At 39.9% G+C, this 21177-nt stretch overlaps 2 protein-coding genes across 5 annotated transcripts in view; one reads left to right on the plus strand and one right to left on the minus strand.

Annotated features, from left to right (window-relative positions):
- Positions 1-3495, minus strand: part of prepl (prolyl endopeptidase like) — a 12309-nt gene extending 8814 nt beyond the window's left edge. For 3 of the 4 annotated variants that reach the window (XM_078273793.1, XM_078273792.1, XM_078273795.1), the window contains exons 1-7: positions 3109-3495; positions 2126-2254; positions 1959-2025; positions 1492-1672; positions 1238-1326; positions 993-1119; positions 699-915 (exon numbers count right to left, since the gene is read on the minus strand). In XM_078273793.1, the coding sequence (XP_078129919.1) occupies positions 699-915; positions 993-1119; positions 1238-1326; positions 1492-1672; positions 1959-2025; positions 2126-2254; positions 3109-3240 (942 nt within the window). In that variant the 5' untranslated portion in view covers positions 3241-3495. The remainder of the gene's footprint in view (positions 1-698; positions 916-992; positions 1120-1237; positions 1327-1491; positions 1673-1958; positions 2026-2125; positions 2255-3108) is intronic. The other variant, XM_078273794.1, reaches the window with a different exon arrangement.
- A 258-nt stretch (positions 3496-3753) lies between these two features.
- camkmt (calmodulin-lysine N-methyltransferase) overlaps positions 3754-21177 on the plus strand; it is a 120877-nt gene continuing 103453 nt past the window's right edge. Inside the window, exons 1-3 of the mRNA XM_078273012.1 lie at positions 3754-3992; positions 5132-5310; positions 8448-8512. Coding sequence (XP_078129138.1) covers positions 3831-3992; positions 5132-5310; positions 8448-8512 — 406 coding nt within the window. The 5' untranslated portion in view covers positions 3754-3830. The remainder of the gene's footprint in view (positions 3993-5131; positions 5311-8447; positions 8513-21177) is intronic.

A 21177-nucleotide genomic window follows, 5' to 3' on the forward strand; every position in this document is an offset into this window, starting at 1 on the left:
GTGATCATTTTGACCCCACGGGGTGAGATCTTGCGTGGAGCCCCGGATCGAGGGAGATTATTAGTGGTCTTGTATGTCTTCCATTTTCTTATAATTTTTCCCACAGTTGATTTCTTCACACCAAGCTGCTTACCTATTGCAGATTCAGTCTTCCCAGCCTGGTGCAGGTCTACAATTTTGTTTCTGGTGTCCTTTGACAGCTCTTTGGTCTTGGTCATAGTGGAGTTTGGAGTGTGACTATTTGAGGTTGTGGACAGGTGTCTTTTATACTGATAACAAGTTCAAACAGGTGCCATTAATACAGGTAACAAGTGGAGGACAGAGGAGCCTCTTAAAGAAGAAGTTACAGGTCTGTGAGAGCCAGAAATCTTGCTTGTTTGTAGGTGACCAAATACTTATTTTCCTGAGGAATTTGCAAATAAATTCATTAAAAATCCTACAATGTGATTTTCTGGATTTTTTTTTCTCATTTTGTCTCTCATAGTTGAAGTGTACCTATGATGAAAATTACAGACCTCTCTCATCTTTTTAAGTGGGAGAACATGCATAATTGGTGGCTGACTAAATACTTTTTTGCCCCACTGTAAACCTTTTAAAAACATTGTAACTTCTGAAACACTGTTTCCACATTGTATTTATATAAAACATGCATGCACCCTAGACTATGTGTGTTTATAAGTGTATTGTACTAACTCTACCTGATATTCTTGTCCAGGCCCTGTATTAGTTAGTATAACCAGACACTTTCTCCAGTGCTCCACATGGTACATGAGGTCCAGCTGGCGTGGCTGAACCACGAAAGCCTCTAAATGGGATGTTGTTCTATCAATTAGCAGCACCTCTGAACTGGTCCTGCTGTTGCAGTTGATGCTCAGTATCTGTCGGTCTCTGGAAAGGGCAACCTCCACAAACACACTGGGGAGACGTCAGTGTATGAATTAGAGATGGCATGGGAGCAGAGACAGCTCAGAAGTAACATTACTTACACTTACTCAGGATGGGTTTCCTCATACACAGAAGTTATCCTGCTTCCACTGGAGGTCAGGTCCAGCCGAAACACTCTGCTGCAGCGTAGACCCTCCAAAGTCGTGTAAAACAGAACCTCGTCTGTGGCCCACTCTTTACCCATGCAGACACAGATATATACAAAAATATCCTTTTTATTTTAGCCAGATAACTATTACCTCTAGTGTTACTGAAATAATTTTTTTACAAGTGCAAACTATTAAAAATGTACCAAAGCTGAAGACTTTGTCCATTGTGAATACAACGTGTGGGGGATCCAGAGGTGAGGAATTTCTCTTTCCAAGCCTCACAACCACACACCTGGATTGTCACAGGACAACTGTCTATTTATTCATTCAGTAACTGTAACAGTTTACATTTTGACAATAATAAGAATAATAATAAAAATAATAAGAATAATAATAAGAAAAAAACATTGCTGCCAAATAAAAGAATATTCTGTATGTTTAATTATATTCTTTTCACCTCGGCTCTTCTCTGTGAGTAGCTTTCAATGTGGCAGCAAGATGTTTTTCCTGTGGGGACAGACGTATTCTCTGGACCGTCCACTGAGTCCTCTGCTTTCTCTCTTCACTATCAAGTCCTGTCTTCTCCTCCTGTCCAGAGACTTGTCCTAGATTTAGCACCTGCTCTGGCACCGGCTCACCTTCAGAACGGGGAGAAGGAACTAAGTAATTCATAAAAGTGGGAATGACACTAATCCTATTAATGGAACACATAAAAAGTTGTATATAAGAAAACGGTACTGCAGTTTAACTTCTGTAATCTTGTTTTTGATTTGCCTCCTGTTCTCTTTAAAATGTTTTTCAATTAAATATCTATGGATGAACTCTAGTCTTTTGAAGGCAATAACATCACAGGTCTCTGTTCCCAAGTTGCTGGCTTTACGAGTTGTTAACAATGGTCAAGCTACATTCGTGTTTTCTGCTTACTTCGTCTCTGGTCCATTCTGTAGATGCCATCACCCTCAATAAAATACACATGGTGATGTCCACAGACCTGTGTCAAGATAAATCACAGTGAATTGTTAGAATTTGGAATTTCACAAATGCCTCAACTGCTGGATGAGTGTAAACCCAAAGCAGAAGGTAGGCCTTACCACTGAGTAATCAGGTATGTTGGAAAACCTGCGATACGTTGCTTTCAGTCTCCTGTTGAAATACTTCTGCAAGTCCTTGTACCTCTCAAGTCCAGAGCTGAGATGATCAACTGATGGGTTTGAAGTGTCCTGAAATAAAACATAAAAAAAAGAAAAAGATTAAGACTTTCAAGACTGCAACCATAAGCTTGCAAATTGCAAGGGTCATTGCGGTTTCAATCAATATTCTTGTATCCTGTGCAAGAGTCAAAGGTTTAATACAATGAACCATTAAATAAGAGGATTGTAGTTTGTAAACCATTCAGTGAACTGGCGTATAGCTGTTATTTTGGCAATGTTAAAATACATATGTAATAACTGAGGATTGTATTTTTGTAATATAAAGTGACAATGATGATTTCTCAAAATGTAAAGCAACACAGTTTAAAATGGGAGTGATATGAAGCTTGCTTGTGTTAAACATGTTATTGTTAGATAGCAGAGTGCTGAACAATGTTTTTTTCCACCTTTAAATTCACCGCAATGAATGCAAGAGTCCTACATTCTTCTCTGGTGGCATTATATTATAGGTTGTAAGGATTGGCAAAGTTGTGATTTGGTAGGGTGGCGTCATGATGACATCCAACAAACTGACTGACAATAAGCGGTTTTCAAATCATTCTAAATTTGAGTATATGGAAATTATTATTGGAAACAAACAAAACCCTCTGACATTATTTATACTGTAGCTACAGGTGTTCATGTGTCCATTCCCTGTATCTTATTTCCGTCTCAGTGCAGTGAGACACATCCGTAAGGGCTCAATTTTAGCCCTAAGCAACCCTTATCTGTGGCTCCGTACAAGACTAGTTTTGTCAGCCTGACACCGTTTTGAATAGTATTTGACGTATTCGACGAGATAGCTTAACAGTCAGTAATTTCACACCAAGCCTAACGCATAAGGTAAGCAAAACAACATTTTAACGTTAACTGAACACCCTTACCGACGTGTAACAAGGTTGGACGGACAAGGAGAGCCATGTCATCCTTTTGCAAACGGCGAGCTCCCAAAATCGTAACCGAGATAGTGTAACGAGACGAGCAGATGAACACAACAGAGAGGAGAGAACAGCCATTACGAAGATGTAACGTCAACGGTTAATCAGCTAATCAGTTAACACATGATAGCTGTGGATATGTGGTTTTAAATAACTGTCACTGCCTAGTAAGTTGATGTCGGTCATCGCGACAATAGACGCTTACGCTTCATATAACAAATAAGCATTGTATTTTAACCTGAAATATGTATCCTTTCGTTAACTGAATGAACCATTCTGCTGTTGGTTAACTGTTGACAGCGGCGAGCAAATTCTATGCACGTGCATCATTTCCTAAACAGAGCGCGCTGTGGATGACGTAGCGAGCACCGCCAGACTAAAATAATCAAATTCAGATATGCGAAGCCGCCAGTTTGCAACTGACAATCAGGCATCATTGTTTCGACAATCTATTATTATGTATTGAATGCCAAAAGTGTACGGAAGTAGCATGTACCCATTGTTGGTGTAACAGGTGATTACAGTCAAACATATCTGCGAGCATTTCTGCGTTGGTGCAGCTAGTTTACAGGAAAAAAAAAAACGTTATTTCTACCGATAACTGTGACGGCCATACATCCAGTCAATTTCTTTACAGATTTATTTCCGCCAACATCTTCGAAAATAAAATGGAGAGAGACTCAACCGGTACTGCAGAAAAGATCCAGCCGGCTTCGTCTTTGAGGAACAATATTAATGAAGACACCTGCGCAGCTAATTCCCTTAGCTCCCAGGTTGAGATCTGTGGTACTACTGATGTCGCAAGGGCCAGGTGGACTCTACTGAGACAGGTATTGTTAGCCTAAAAAGAAAGCACAAACCTCTTGTTGGTTTAGACTATTTTTGCGAGCATATTTTCAAAATGTGTTGAATGTTCAACATAAAATGTGTTGTTGGACATCTTTGGATTTTGTATATATCCGTTAGAACCCTAGTAGGCCTACCTCATAACTGTGCAATAATGGGAATAGCCTATACAGTAGCAGCCAGTTTTTCTCCCTGTGATGTTTCCTCCCTAATTTTGGCTACAACGCTAATACTAAACTGGGTAATACAATTGTACTATGTAGTTAACGTAGTATTTATTTCTAGTCCAAGCTGTGTACAATATGGACGTAGGGATTGCTTTTGTACCGGTTTCAGGTCTGTTACAGAATGATAACATTCAGCAATCTTGGTCCATTAGTACTCTGATCTGCTTTAACATTAAACCTTTACCTTCTATAATTTTATCAACAAGTCATTTTAGGCCTATACAATAGCTTTACAGTAACTTTGTCACCAGTAAGAATCTATTTCTCTCCTTGGGCCACAAAGTCTGATCAGCTATGCATGAACAAGAACCTTGCACACACAAGAACAGTAGCTGTAAAAGCAGGGCTTTGACTTTTTCCCATAGATGGGCATTATACAGACGCTACACAGACGCTACTCGACTGACAAGACCAGCTTCATGCAGTGGGGCCATCTTGCATTCTGCATTTCTTCGTCCTGGCTCAGCAATGACCTCTATGTGTATCGACTCCACCAGATTAAATACATAGATAGATACTACTGTAGAAAGAATTTATATAATGTAATGAATTCGGTTTTTAATAGTTAAGGACGAAAAGATGCAAATTCATTCTGTACATTATGTTTAACTTTACAAGGAAAATATGACGTTGTTATTGAAATTTTGGACAAATAAGAAATGTAAAATTAGTTGAAATTGTATTTTTCCTCCATTGAATATGATGGTCTTCCCAATATACCTCTTGTCTGTTTGACTGAATCCTCACGCTGCCAAAACAGGAAAACATGACTGCAAACATTCTGCAAATGCTGAGATGTTACAGCTTATGAGAAGATTTACCAGTTAAGGGATGTGCTCTTTTGTGGAAATTGAAATTCATGAACTCCCCTTCATTTCCACTCCTGACTCTAATAGGTGCTGCGTCAGAAGCAGGTGGACACTCCAGAGGTCAAACAGGTGTCTGTTCGCAGGTTCGCAACGTTTGACCTTTTCAGCAAGAAACGGCTTCTGACACAAGACTCTAGTGATACCTCAGATGACCAATGGGTGGAGTACAGAAGTGTCTACTTTCCAGAGTACAGTGCCTTACTCAGGTAGACACACAGAATGGATGCACATGAGGCTCTAGTTTAATGCTGGTACAGATAACACATCGTGACACCAGGGGCCGTTTCATGATACCACAGCAGACTATCAGACTAGTTGGGTAAAAGTCAGCATTGAACATGTTCCAGGTTTATATCTATAATTTATCCTTTTTATTGATCCCCATTGGGGAAATTAAAATGTTTTCACTCTGTTGTTAGAACACACTACACAGGCCTGAAAATACACAGACATGCTTAGGTCCTATATATATATATATATATATATATATATATATATATATATATATATATATATATATATATATATTAGGGCTGTCAATCGATTAAAAAATGTAATCTAATTAATTACATACTCTGTGATTAATTAATCGAAATTAATCGCATACATAATTAACGGTGCCTGAACCGATACTTTTTAAGAAAGGGGAAAAAAAAGGGTACTAAACAGTCGGTGACATTGTTTATTGCTAAGGCTATATGGTAAAAATTAAATGATTTAATAATAATGTATAACAATAACTTATTTCACTAGTAAATTGCTGTTGAACGACAAAAACAACAACCAGATAGGAAAAGGACATTTACAATAACTTCAAATGCACCACGAGGCTGTAGTTTACCAGTTTCATTGAACGCACCGTCTGTGTTGTTTCTCTGACATTGTTACATCCCGGTGTTGAATCCTCTACAGTAAAACACAGTCAAACTTTACACCGTTTAGCGTTAGCTGTCAGCATTTTAACCGTGTTTAATCCAGCTACTAGCTAGCGGTAGGCTAACGTTAGCTGCTGTTGAGTATAGTGTTAACTAGCGTCACACGCAGCGGTGTTTGTGTTGCCTGTATCGTCTGTTTCAGAGCATCAGAGAGAAGCGCAGACATATCAGTGGCACCAGATTTCGGTAGTCAGGGTTGGCAGGAAGAAGATTTTTATAAGTAAATGTTCCAATTAATGATCCAGGCAGCACATTCTCGTCTCCCTCCTTCATTTTACAGTCGATCTGTAATCACAGTAATCTGTGTTATTTTTTTTAACATGTTATTTTTTCTCAGATTAATTAATCGAAATGAACGCATTATTTTGACAGCCCTAATACATATAATATTATATATATATGTGTGTGTGTATGTATATATATATACATACATACATACAAATAGAGAGATGTCAGAGTGAGGGGTTTGGACAGGCGCCCCGAGCAATTGGGAGGGTTCGGTGCCTTGCTCAAGAGCACATTGGCAGTGCCCAGGAGGAACTGGCACCTCTCCAGCTACCAGTCCATACTTCGTACTTCTGTCCGTCCGGGGACTTAAACCAGTGACCTTTCGGTTCCCGACCCAACTCCCTACAGACTGAGCTACAGTGTCAGGCTGCTTTCACATAGACTGCGGCGGTCCTCAGACGGTCCAGCGAGAACGCAGGTCTTTTCTTTAATTTTGAATGGGGGTTGTGGCGTTGGGGGCTGAAAAAAACATTCAGGGCTGCAGTGAAAAAGTTGAGACAGAATGAACGCAACCCGATGTCACCCTGCGGTGGCCAATCATGTAACTGCCGATCAGACTTGGCCTGTTTTAAGGCGGTGTGAGAGTCCCGTACAGTAAACGGTAAACCTCACTGCCTCTATCTCTGCTACAAGAAAGTTTTAAAACACTAACAAGAACTTAACTGCCCAGGAGTTTGTGTAACAGCTGACTGTTTCCTGCAACAAACTCCATCACAAAGCACAGTTGCTCTTTCTCTCTGTGAAATGAAGCTCCCTTCAAGTCAGAAATGTCGAGATCTATAAACGATCTGACGGAAACAATAATTGGGAAATATAAAGTATACTTCTGCTACATTAAATAACACAACAGGATGTCACACAACTGGGCCATTTTAAGTGACAATCCCACCGTCGCACAACCCTGTGGAAAATTGCCAGATCACATTTTCTAGTGTGAATTGGCCCTCATGCTGCTTTTATAATCAAGGGTATAAGAGCATAGATGATGTATTATTACCTACATTACCTACAAGTATTAGAACCTTTGATTTGTTGTGAATCTAGAACAAACCACACAGCATATTATGTCGTTAAGGCATGTCCTATAAAGCAGGTTGAAATAAAGTGATTGAAATGCTGTTGAATTAATGTTTAAAGGTCCCATGGCATGAAAATGTCACTTTATGAGATTTTTTAACAATAATATGAGTTACCCTAGCCTACCTATGGTCCCCCAGTGGCTAGACATGGCGATATATGTAAACCAAGCTCTGGGTATCCTGCTTTGCCTTTGAGAAAATGAAAGCTCAGATGGGCCAATCTGGGATCTTTCCTTTATGACATCATAAGGGGAAAGGTTACCCTTAGAGAATTTGGGCTGCCAATGAGAAAGAAAGAGACATCATGGCTTGCAAATGAGCGAAGCATGGCAGTTGGTCAAGGCCACACCCCCACCCTCCACCTAGCCCCCCTTCTCTCCTCCTCAATAGCATTTAAAGCTACAGACACAGAAATGGCACATCCTAAGGAAAGCTCATTGTGGGACTGGCTCGTAGTGGCTGTAATTCTGCACCAAGGCTGAATTTCGGGAAAGAGACTTCAGATACAGTATTAGGGGACCACTAAGGCCTATATAAAAGAGACTTCAAATACAGTATTAGGGGACCACTAAGGCCTATATAAAAGCATCCAAAAAGCAGCATCTCATTGGACCTTTTAAATGTAACTTTGATGTCTCAATTTAACTTTTTCAGTTACCACAAAAGTATGCAAGTACTGTAAATTACAGTAGAAGACGTAGTAAATGTTGGACATGGAGGCTGGAAGAAACTGAATGAAAACATGTTTAAACCTGAAACCAAAGATAGTTATTCATTTGCCGAAATATTTTTTTTTATATATTTTCAAATGTAACAAATGTTTTAGAAATTTTGCCGAACACTTCTACAACTCAGTAATATCAACTTTAGAGATTTGTAAATAAATCCATGCTCACTTTGTGGTACGTTTCCTTTGGAACGATGCCAAGTTTAAAATAGTAATTAAGATTATTTGTGCCGTTTCACTGTCTGTAAGAAAAAAGCACAATATAGTATTCTCCCAGACGGCTGTGTAATCCTCTATATTTTTGTGTCTCTCAGGGATAACCTGGGGCCTATCCGAGTTAATGAAGTGCTTAACAGTTTTGACAACACCGGTAATGTCTGTAAGTACATACTCTGTCTTACTACATATACTTTAAGACTTGTGTTTGTAGTATTTTTGTGTCTCACACACACACACACACACACACACACACACACACACACACACACACACACACACACACACACACACACACTAACCCTAACCCTAACCCTTTGGGTTGGCCTCATGCTGTGTGCTGTTAGTCTTTGATTGATGAGTTGATGCAGGTGGTTTGATTCCGTCTCTTTGAATGGGAGTATGTATGTACCTTCAAATGTCCTTTTAGAAGGAAAGTAGGCTGCAGTCTTCTTATTGCTTCAGTCGACAATGATAAGTGGTGTGGGAGAAAGGGAAGAGCATGACTCAAACAGGGTTCATGCTCTATGATATGGAGTGGAATATCATCACCTGAAACACAAGAGCCTTGATTTCACCTTCATTCAATCAAGTTTGTATGAGGCATTTTCTTGACTGAGTTTACTTCTGATTGAGTTTAATTCAGTTTTACTCTTTTTTTTTTTTGTTCAGTTACTGCTAGAGTTGGGCATTGTTTGGATTTTAACGATTCTGATTCCAATTCCGATTCTTCCTTTCGATTCCGGTTCCTATCGATTCTCGATTCCGATTCTTTGAGGGGTGGAGTTGACACAAGTGCCTGGCCGCGACGGAAACCAAAATTTGCGCATGTTAAATTTGGAACCTACGATCACATTTGAAACCAAATCCTCCAAACGATTCCACTGGAATCGTAATTTTTGAACCGATTCCAAGTAGGAATCGGTTCTCGATGCCCAACCCTAGTTACTGCTGATGTCCTTTAGCAATGTAAATCATGTCCAACTTAGTGGAAACTTGTCTTTGACTACACAGTATAGCAGTATAACATATTGCAACAATGACAAGGCTCATTAGAAACATCAGCAACATATGTGTTCATACAATTATAAAAATATGTGGTCAGCTTCAAAGACCTTCTTCACTAACAATATACTTAGATGTGACCCCTGTCAATTCATTATATACCTCTTACTGTGCAGCTCCATCTTCACAGGCATGTGATGGTTATGACAAAGGTCATGGGTTACTGTTAACCAACCAGATGGTTTCACAGGGGTCGGGGTCAAAAGTGAAGCTCATGGCTAGGGGCTACATCATTGCACACTGGGATCAGACTTTATATGTCATGACAGAGCTCAGTGGAAGCTCTCATTCCAACCTGCTAGAATAGATAATCCCTTTCATCTACAAGAAGACAATAGGATCAATACTTTTTCTTTAGAAAGAGAAAATGAAGAGGCCATCATGTTTTTGCCTTGCTATTTGTGATGTGCACATCTCTCATTCCCTGTTTTTCTTTCTCTTCCTCCTCTAGTATCTAAAAAGTAGTAACCAATATAAAGATCTCCTCTGTCATTACTCTTCCCTCCCCTTACACCAGACAGCTACAGACTGCTTACAGTATACCCCGTCATCCCTCTTTCTCAATCTTCCCCTCTTACCATTTCTCCTCTTTCTTCCTTCCACCCCCTCCGTCCTTCTCTCCTCCCAGCTGGAGTCGTGCTTGGCCAGATGGGTAACTGAGTTCCTGACTTGGTCGGTGGATTAGCACAGCCGGAGATGAGAGCATAAAGGTGGGGAGAGGAGAAAAGGGGGAGATGGTGGGTGGGCGTGTGTGTGTGCGTGTCTGTGTGTGTGTGTGTGCGTGTGTGTGTGTGTGTGTGTGTGTGTGTGTGTGTGTGTGTGAGTGAGTGAGTGAGTGAGAGGAGTGGAGAGCCACTAGCAACGGGACCTTGTTTCTCAAACAATGAGCCAGCCATCTCCCTCCTGTTCCCTATCCCATGTTTGGGACTAGTAATGCGTGAGATCAATTAGGATTGGTTGAGAGGAGGATCTGAAAGGCCCAGAGGTGACCCTGTTGGAGCTCTGGGGGTATATTGTTGGGGATGGGAGTCAGAGAGAATACACAAACCCATACACACCTACTTATGTGTGCTTCTCAAAAAGATATAAAGCCACACACTTATGCTTGCAAAAATACACACAGTCTTGCTAATGAACACATATTCACTTTGCCCACCATCACACCCTCTCCACCTTTCCTGCTATCTTGATAATCCCCCACCCCTGAGGTGTGGACAAGCTCAAATCCTAGGGGTCCTTGTCCTCCTGAATAGCAGGCTAAAAAGCCTGGCTGGATTAGCCCACTGCCTCCAAAATGTGTGGACTCAGCTTAAAATTGCTACCCCCTCTCAGCATGAGCCTCTCTCCCGGCTATTGTGTTTGTCCCACCACTGTGCACGCATGTGAACAATATGTTGTTTCTTAAGGTGACGATAAGCTGGAGTCAATGGTTTTATTTCAAGACCAGAGGATCAGGCAAGGAGTATCAATGAGGATGTTTTAGGAAATGGAGAGTGTATCTCAGAGATGACATCATACAGTAGCATGACTCAGACAACATACTGTTTTGAACATCTGGGCTATTAGGGCGCTTAACCTGATAAGCATCTTATTTCTTTTGAAGAAAGATTCAAGCCCAAATAAAACCATATGGTTTAATGGAGAATACATGTGGAATTTACAGACCATTACCTATTGTGTATATCAGTCTGTATTGTAACACAGGGCTTGCACTCGAACAAAAATACTTAATTGGACAGAAAGAACTAAAAGTAAAACTGTATGACAAAACCAAATGAAGACTTTAATTACTTTTCTGATGAATGGGTTCAGATTATATTATGTATAATGCCCAAGTGGATCTAAAGGGGTCTGTGCATTCTCAATATCAACTCTGATCATATGGTATTTCATAATCACAGCGGGAGGAAATATTTTAGTAAATTGGTAGTATATGTTGAAAATGTATGCTATTAAATGAAAAAAGAACTATTTGGATTTGTTAGAAAATTATTTTGTCTATCGCACAGTTGGCTACAGAATGTTTTGTTGGTGCAGGAGGTGTAAATATGACTTTCATTTATTTCTATAGATTAGTCTTTAAAGCATACGAACAAATTATTTTTGGAATTAGTTTCTATGACTTTGCATTTCGTCTTAGGACATTATTATCATATTGTTGCTCTTTTCAACCATGGCTGCTTGTTAATTGATAATCATGCTGCTACTTTCTCTCTTTATTGGGGTCTCTTTGGGTCAACACCATTTTTGGGTGTAATCAGGTGTTTTTTAATCTGTCTGTCTAACTGTAATCGGTCCCCTTCCGATCCCATATCTCTTAAAAAACGGGTCTGTTTTGAAATGGGTCCAACATTTTTGAAGCCCTCTACCTGGGGGTACCTGGGTGTTTTTTAGAGGCCACATGCATCAGCCAGGTGACAAGTGACTTTGGTGATATAGCTACTCACCTGCGTTTGCACTTGATGAGGTATCCAAGTACAAAGCACCCCCTCTGGTGGTCACAAAAGTCACGGTACTGCAGTTACATTTGTAACTCGTTATATGTCGTCAATGAATAATTGGACCTATTTCAGACTGGTCTTGATCACTTTGAACTATTTGAACTCCGAACTTCCGACCTGCCCGGTTCTTTAGCTGACAGCGGGGGCTTGTAATTGTAAGAGAGCTTTGTACGGCTGTTGTTTAGGGTTTTAGGGGTGCTTGTTTCCTGCTAGGGATCAGGATTTTAGGACACAATACAGGCCCTTGGGCTTGGGTGACTAAGAATGCATCAGAGGAGGTGTGTGTGCGTGTGTGTGTGTGTGTGTGTGTGTGTGTGTGTGTGTGTGTGTGTGTGTGTGTGTGTTTGAGAGGGTTTAGGAAGAGCTTGTTGACATTGCAGGGGTTTTGGTAAGGGGGCTTGTTGGGCTATGGGGTTACTTGTTGGGTTCATGTTGCAGGCAAAGGTTGCGCGCATGCACACACACACACACACACACACACACACACACACTTATCTGTGCTGCATGTTTTAGTGGTAGGAGTGGGGATCATCCACTGGAAGCCATAGATGCAGCTCATTTAGAGCAATGCTTTCCCTTTTCCTGCATTAGTGTGTGTGTGTGTGTGTGCGTCTTTGTGTGGGAGAGTGTGTGTAATCAAGTGCCAAGCATCCTAATGAAGCCTAATAGAGCCTTCTTCACTACAGCTGTCATTGTCTGAATGGCTACTAGCCTTTCAGCCTCTCAGTCATCCCTATTATCTCACACAGACTTCACCTATCACCCCATGGTAAATACTATAAGCCCTGAATGTTTCAGTGGTGTGTGTGTGTGTGTGTGTGTGGGGGGGGGGGACTGGTGTTTGCTGTGGTATGGGACAGGAGGATGTTTTGTAAAGAGAAGAGAGGATAAATGTCAGCACAGGTAACATTTTTAAATATCCTACCAAATAAGACATGAGACAATCATCATTGTACATGACAGCCTTGTGTTCTTGTCACTTCCTGTTACAGTGTAGGACAGGTGTGTGTGTGTGTGTGTGTGTGTGTGTGTGTGTGTGTGTGTGTGTGTGTGTGTTTTCTGTATCCAGTTGATCTGTCACAGTTGTGTATGCATGTTTAATGTGTTGTACTAGTGTCTCAGTGGTGTGTGTGTGTGTGTGTGCGCGCACATATAAGCATGTATGTGTTGTAATAGGTGCCCCCCGTAGCCTCCCCTTGTGCCAAGCCTTGAGCGGCGCACTGTTTGCATAATTATGCTAATTCATTGTGCCATAGTGCTAATTAGACCTTGTTAGACAATAGAGCTAGAATGGGAGCTGGCAGGCATACACACACATACACACGCTCACTCAGACTGTTGTGTCAATGACAAGGTTTGTGGTCCCCCTCTGCGCTTTTTATAGCGTGCTCTTTATAGAAATAGTTCTCTACTGGTTTGCCGTGGACTGAGTTCAGGTGTCTCTTACGATTTTGATTTAAGCTAATGGAACAAAAATCAATGTGAATCAAGAATACTACACAAACATCTTCAGTCTAATAAAATTGGTCCATGCCCATATCATTCTCTCTCATGCCTCAGAGTTGTTGTTAATTGCTCCTTTGCCAGCAGTTTGTTATTTTTCTTACCTCCACTTATTTTATCATTGTACATTCTGACAGTAACCAATAATACACACTTTAGTTTACTTTCGGTTAACTATTTAAGTTGATTATGAATGAGTCCAGGACCCGTGCTTAAATAAAAGAAGTTCATTTGTAATATTTCCTGAAATATACATTTCTTGAAATACTGATTGTCAGATTGCATTGTATTGGCACTAGGGGTGTAAGAAAAAATCGATACACTTGAGTATCGCGATATTTTATTTTTGCAATACTGTATTGATTTTCAAAAGCACAATATCGATATTTTTATTTTTTATTTTTTTGTTTTTTTGTTTTACGTGCAAAAATATTCATGTAAGACAGTGGTTTATGTTGTGTTTAAACCCCATACCGTTAGATGGCTATGCTGAGACGCACCACTAGTGTCCTCGCCTAGCAGTGCCTGACTTTTTGCTAGAAGCTAACAATGTAGCTATGGCTGAACTTTGGCCTACTTTAGCATATAAAAATTAGCTCACTAAGAACCTGTGAACCACAATCCCAAACTGGCAGTTTGATTTTGTGTGTACTGTGTACTGAATTGTAAAGTAAACTTCTTTGACTTTTATGCACATCATGTCTATTTTTAAATATTAGTTTTTCTAAAATTATACTTTAAAAAAATCCCAATATATCGCCTTACGCACAGTATCGTGACCCATGTATCGTGATACGTATCGCCAGATTCTTGCCAATACACAGCCCTAATTGGCACTAGAAATTACATATGACTCAATTAGAATTTTTTTTAATATTTTTAATAGTCTTAACTTATTCTAACTTGTTTTCAAGACATTTGATTTTAAAGTAAAGAAATTCTACTAATTTACTAATTCTGCTAATGACCCCAACTGCTTAAGATTTTTTTTCTCATAGTGCAATACATATCCTAATAACATGCTTCAGAAGAGATTGAATAGATGGCATACATTTTTGGAAATTAGCTACAGTAATCTACCTAGAGGAGTTTGTGTTTAAAGACAAAAAACATTTTTGCAGTTTCACAGCTTTCACAAGGATTTTTCCTGTCAGCCACATCAGCAGTGTTTTTTAAATGAGACTGGCTACATGTACCACAAAGTGTTAAACAGGGACAATAAATGTGGGTTGCCACGCATCCTACACAGTTACTGTTTCCTCAACCTTTTTTCCAGTATAAAATTTAATGAATTGTGTGGTTTTAAATTATATGATTGTTTGATTAACATGTTTCAAATAAGCCAAATGCATTGTACCAAGCACAAATAAATGGGATTTTGTCAATCATTTAACCTCTTAACACAATGAAGACAGTCACACAGTACATGTGTGTGTGTGTGTGTGTGTGTGTGTCACTTTGTGGTGTAGGAGTGGGGGTTGGCGGTAGTGTAAGCAAGACTTACGTGGCTTGAGGGCAAAGTGAAAGAGTTGCCGGTTGACTTAATTGAAAGTAATTGATTTTCGCTTCTGTAACCTTGTCTCCTCCATCCGTTCACTGAAGGAAACAAGAAACAGGGACTTGCCTGAAGTACTGTTGGGTGTTGGCAGCTTCTTGAAACTCGAAAAGTAAACAGTCACCACACTATACGGTATCTGAACACAACTTGAAGCTAATGTGCAGATGCAGACATAAATGGTTATGTGCATACACACACATGCATGTGCACGGTGGAATTACGTGCAGTAAACCGCCATTGTTACTTTTAGCACAATAGGGATTAAAGGTGAGCTGTTGGGTGTAACTTTGCACAAGGAGTCCTCCCATTATAGCCTGCAGTTCATTATGTGAATTTGTGCCTGACTGAAAGTGTGTGTGTGTGTGTGTGTGTGTGTGTGTGTCCAGATGCGTGTGCACATGTGCACTATTACCAGTAAGCGGTGGGGATTAAGTTCAGGAAATGAGTAGAGCGTTAAAGGGTGCTTCCGTGCCCAGTGCTATTGCATTGTCACTGCTGCTAATACTCAGCTAATTACAAGGACATACTTTAACAGCAAGCTCAGCCCGTAACCCTCATGTCTCTCCACTTTGTTCCCTCCCTTTCTTAGGTTACTCCCTCACCCTAGAATTAGGGGATGCAAAGAGAGAAAGAAAAAAGAGAGTAATAACAGGTCTCTCCCCTCCCTTAAAGCTCGCCCTCCCTCTGGACGGATACAATTATTGGATTTTTCTCCATTTAAGTCACCCAACCCCTATGTGCCCCTCCTGGCAATGTCCCCCATGAAGCTCAGCATACACTGGCCCCTCCAACCATGTAACACACACACACACACACACACACACACACACACACACACACACACACACACACAGTTGGAACATTATTGCCATCTAGTTTGCCATATCACCAAAATGCAATATACTCTACTCCTGTTAGCTTAAAAGATTTTCATGCAAAAGGTTTTTTTATGTTTGAGTTTATAAAGTCTAAGGTTTGAAATATACAAAATGGACAATGAAAAGCTCCAGCCATGCTGTTAATACCTTTGTAGCACAAGCATTTGTTATATAAGTTGCTATGTCAACTCTTGTGGTAATCATAGCTAGAAATCTTCCTTTTTATATTACAATACTTTGGGTTAAAGATGTCAGTCATTACACAAGCATAATGATTCATTCAAAGCTATAAAACCCTCAAAGATATTCTTTTCCCTGATTATAGATACACCTAGAATTCATTTTTTGATTGCAGACTTCCAGGCACTTCTAGTATAGAATCTTTTACTATAGCCTTTTACATCATCTTCTGCAGTTACAATGATGAATACCCCCCTTGGGTATAACTGCGCGATAGTATATGAGAGTGGCACACATTTATGGAACTTTAAGCTACATTCACACATTTTTAAAAAGGTGTTTCTTAAACAAGATTAAAGCTACTCAGAAAAATGCAAAATATATTGAGGGTTCTAGCTGAACATTTTTCATGTTTACACTAACTGTACATGCACACTTTGTTTGTCAGTGTGTCTGTTTCTATGCACATTTGTGTGTACCATAAATGTACACACACACACACACACACACACACACACACACACACACACGTGCTGCTTGCATTAGAGAGCTAAGTGATTAGTGCATGGTAGTTAATTTGGCTCTCCTCCCTCTTGTACCCATCAAGTGCACCATGTTTACTTCCAAAGGCACAAGTGCACACATGAAAGTGCATGAGTGTGTTTGTTTATGTGTGTGCAAATCTGTGTGTGAATGTCCCTGATGACGTTTTAAAACAAATAGATGATTAATGTGATTAGTTTGTTGGTCGGGAAGTGAAACAGCTAGAGTAAATGGCTACATGGTCATATGGGAATAGGCTTTAGCTCCACTACAAACACTCAGTCCCAGTGTCTGTGTGTGTGTGTGTGTGTGTGTGTGTGTGTGTGTCAGCATTTCCTTGCTTTTTCATTGGTTTCACAATGATCACCTGATGTAAAGCTGTAAAGAATAATTGTGCAGTTAAAAAAAACAAAAAACATTTTCCCAGATAATTTTTTTCAAATTTACAACACAAATGTTTTCTTGGATTACAGTTCCCCCTCACAAAAGGTTTCATGCCTCTTTTTCCTGCCTTTTTAAAGGATAGAAACATTAAGCTTTTTTTGATCACCAAAACCTTTTCAGGGACCTAGGAAACTTTTTAAAGAGCTTAACCTGCAATTTACTTACAAGAACTGGGTTATATGTTCAGCTCCTGGCCGCTAAAGTCATACCAACTTCTGAGCTACGTACAGTACCGGAGGTAGTGGCTTTTATCTTTATGTTTTACGGTTTCAGATGGGCATGCAAAATATATTTAATCATTGTAAGTACGGAGAGTTATCAATAATTATTAATAAATCAATCCTTAGTTCCAGGACTGTTCCCTCAAAAAGCCCCAACACAGAGGTTGAGCAACCTTCAACCTGTCAACTTGTCTTTGCTGAAACTGCTAATGTGTTTGTTATTTAGCTAAGGAGCCATTAACTTGCTTAGTGACTCACTATACAGCTTTAATGCACAAACTGCTACAGTACTTCTTGTTTACTCTGTCAGTCTCTTTCTGTCTGGAGACTCCCTAAATAGCCCCACAGGGCCCTTTAACTGTCAGTTGGCTGTGCTAACGCTAAAGTAGGTGTTGACGCTAATGGGTGTGCTAAATGCTAATATGAGCTAGCGTGAGCCTCTGAGGGGAAAGTTAACTGATTTTCAAGTGGCCCCCTGAGAGACTGCTCTAATCGCTGACTAGCAGTTACATCTCACTGGGGCTCCAGGCTGGACTAAAGCTGTTGGGGCGATTCTGACTACATACTGCAATATTTCTGCTGTGGCTTTATTTCATAATTTTAGGAGATAATGAGAAAATGATTTACTGGTGTCTGGGTTTGATATTAGCTGAGGAAGTTAGAAAGAGTTAATGAAGGAGACAGTGACAAAATATATCTTTATGGTATGACTCTACTGTGTGTGTGTGTGTGTGTGTGTGTGTGTGTAGGACTGGAACTGGAGAGGGAGGGTTAAGTGTGGGATGGAGACATACTTTTTCAGTACCATACATCTTCTTCCTCGCTGCCTTTCTTTCTTCTGCTACATCCATACAAATTCATCTTTTTGTGGTTTGTAGATTTTAATAACAAATATTGCCCTTACCCTTAATTTAACTTCACAATCAACCTGAACATTTTGTTTTAAATGATGTAGCTGTGTGGAGGTACTCGGTGTGCTGCTTTAGAGGTTCACCTATGGGTAAGAAACCATGGGATGTTACATAGGCTACATGTGTGAAAACATTTGTCAAATAAAAATCCTGTGCTGCTAAGTACAAAGTACCCTATAAAATCTTCGGAAAAAGGATATTTCATTATTTTTTGAGGAGCTTGGCTCAATGGACAGCCATGAATTGAGACAAAATAAAATGTTTGTGTGACTCTTTAAACCAAAAGGGCCAACACTTTGCTGTTTCCAGGTTCTTAAATGTGAGAATTTGCTGCTTTCATCTGTTATATATCATTGTAAATAGATTTTTCATTGTAAATATCTTTGGTTTTTTGACTGTCAAAACAAGACATTTTTAGACGTCATCATGGACTATGAGAAATTGTGATTAGCATTTTTCTGTATTTAGTAATAATGTAAGAGAGTACATGATTTATCAAATGATTAAAATAAAAGTTGTTTAATTGATAATGAAAACAATGTGTAGCCTTATTCTGGATAAGTAGGCAACATATCAAAACAAAGTGATCTTTCAGACAAATAATTACACAACCTCTGCTTGTCATTTGATTATTGCTCTGCCCAATACTTTTATTAGCCTATATAGTCGATCATCAGCAACAAGTATCAACATTTACCACCACTTCTCAGTCACTAGTGGTAAAGAGATTGCAAGCTTAAGATATATCCAAATACCTGGTCAAAATCTACAAATTTACAATAAGAAGCTTTTTTTAAAGTAAACAATGGTTGAAGATTGTTAAACATGTTTCACTCCTGTGCAGCAGAGTTGTAGCTTACTATGTCAGTGCTTACAGGTTCTATTTTTCTCTTCCTGTGCTGCTTGTAACATCATCCCTCCCTGTTTCATTGCTTTTCACCCTCTCTGCTGTGCTTCTTGCCTCCCTCTCTGCCTTCCTTTCACTCTCTCCACCCACCAGTGATTGTACAATCTTCCCATCACCACCATAATCATAACAGCCAAGATTTTGTGCCAGTGTGTAACCACTGCCAGTCTTCACATACACACACAAACACATATACACGCACACATACACATACACACATACACGCACACACGCACATGTGTCCTGGAGGAGAAATACAGTTGGAGCTTTTATGCTGCTTTCCCAAGTGGCTGTTTTCGAGCGCAGCCACAATGGAGGGCCTAATGTGGATTTGTTTAGAGAGCTGGTTAATTGGAGTGGGATACTCTAATTGCACCTCTTTCATGGTGTGTGCGTTTGTGGATGTATGTATATGTGTGTGAGTTTGTGAATGTGAGTGTCACCTGGCCTTTGTTTGGACTGTGTGTGGGAAAACATTTGCTCAGCTATAACTACACTACACAAACACTATAAGCTACATAAAACACACATAAGCGGTGTGAAGTGTCTAAGTACAGAGAGCGGGAGGGAAACAAATAGAGGGAGAAAGAATAAATGAATAGTATGCCTTATAATAGGTATAAGCTACTGTATGTGTAGAGCCCCCACATTTATGATGAATGCACAACTTGTTTGTTCATGTGCATCTGTGGTGTGCTTCCTTCTGTCTCTTTGCTGGTGTTGTCCCCCAGTTGGGGGTGCTCTAAGTCTTTGTATGACTCTAGTGTGTGTGTGTGTGTGTGTGTGTGTGTGTGTGTATGTGTGTGTGTGTGTGTGTGTGTGTGTGTGTGGGGAACCTATTTGCCAGTTTGGCATCTGTGTTGTCATACCACAGTGTCCTGGTATGCCTTTTGGAATTCAAAGAGCCACACTAAACTCACGGACACATAAGGGCTGTGCAATTAATTTCGATTTGAGCTCCTAACAATCTCAAAAACAATGTAATCCAGAAAAGGATTATTTTGCACATTACATTTTGCAAGTAAATTATTAATTTGTCTTGTGTTCTCAAGGGGAATTCAAAAAGTTCATTGTGAAAAGTATTTAGAGAAATTTCACAGTTCAAGGTGTTTTCACTGTTCATTTGTTTAAGTGTTTGTTTTTTTTAGTTCAATAAATGCAACTCCTTTCCAAAAGTCAATAAGTAATCGTGTTAAATAATCCTGATTTCATTATTGACCAAAATAATTGTAATTGTGACAATGATTTTTTTCCCCATAATCGAGCAGCCCTCCAGACACATACTGTAGATATACACAGGTTTTAAATATAGGGCTAATAGTTTTCAGTGTGGTTGTTAGGCCTACTAGTAGTCACCAGCGTTTTTATAGGATGCATTCGGGCAGGCCTGCCATAAAGAATTACGGACAGGCGGACTACATTTTCTAAATTGGGCCCCGCATCCACACCCTCCAGCACCATAGACCATTGCTAGGGCCCCCCTTGGGCAGGGGTCATCTGTACCCTTTGACCCCCCCTGATGACGGGCCTGCATACAGTTGACAAATTAAAGGAAAACCTGACTAAATGAATGGGGAAATGTAATGAATGCAGATGTTTCTATAAAGCACCCAAGGAGTCACTAATTATATATTGTAGCCTTTACAGCCGCTATATCTCATTCCAGTTTAACTTCTGTGGGAGATTCTGGACCCAAAAAGAAGTTATAAATTATTTGTTAGTTTCATCAACTTCCCTCTTTCTGAATCTTTTCCTTCATTCCCCATTCTTTGGTCCACTCTCTATTCAGTCCTCCTCATCTGTTTCCATTTGTTTTTCCCTGCGACTTTCCCTCTTTACTCTGTTTGTCCAGTTCTCTTTCAGTCCACCATCCACTTATGATGATTGTGTGTGTGTTTGTATATGTGTGGGTACCTCTGTGTGAGTGCAAACACATGGCGTGCCCTAAGTGGGCCATAGGCCTAAAGCTAATCAATGATCGTCATTTAAGCCCATTCTCATCCTGCAAACACACACACACCACAGTGCTTTGCTGATCAATTGAAAATAAGTGTCATTCACTTTTGCTTGTCTGCTAAAGGACATGGACAGAGCCAGGATGGTTCGTCTTTATTTCT

Source organism: Sander vitreus, chromosome 17, assembly GCF_031162955.1.
Source record: "Sander vitreus isolate 19-12246 chromosome 17, sanVit1, whole genome shotgun sequence".
Lineage (NCBI taxonomy): Eukaryota > Metazoa > Chordata > Actinopteri > Perciformes > Percidae > Sander > Sander vitreus.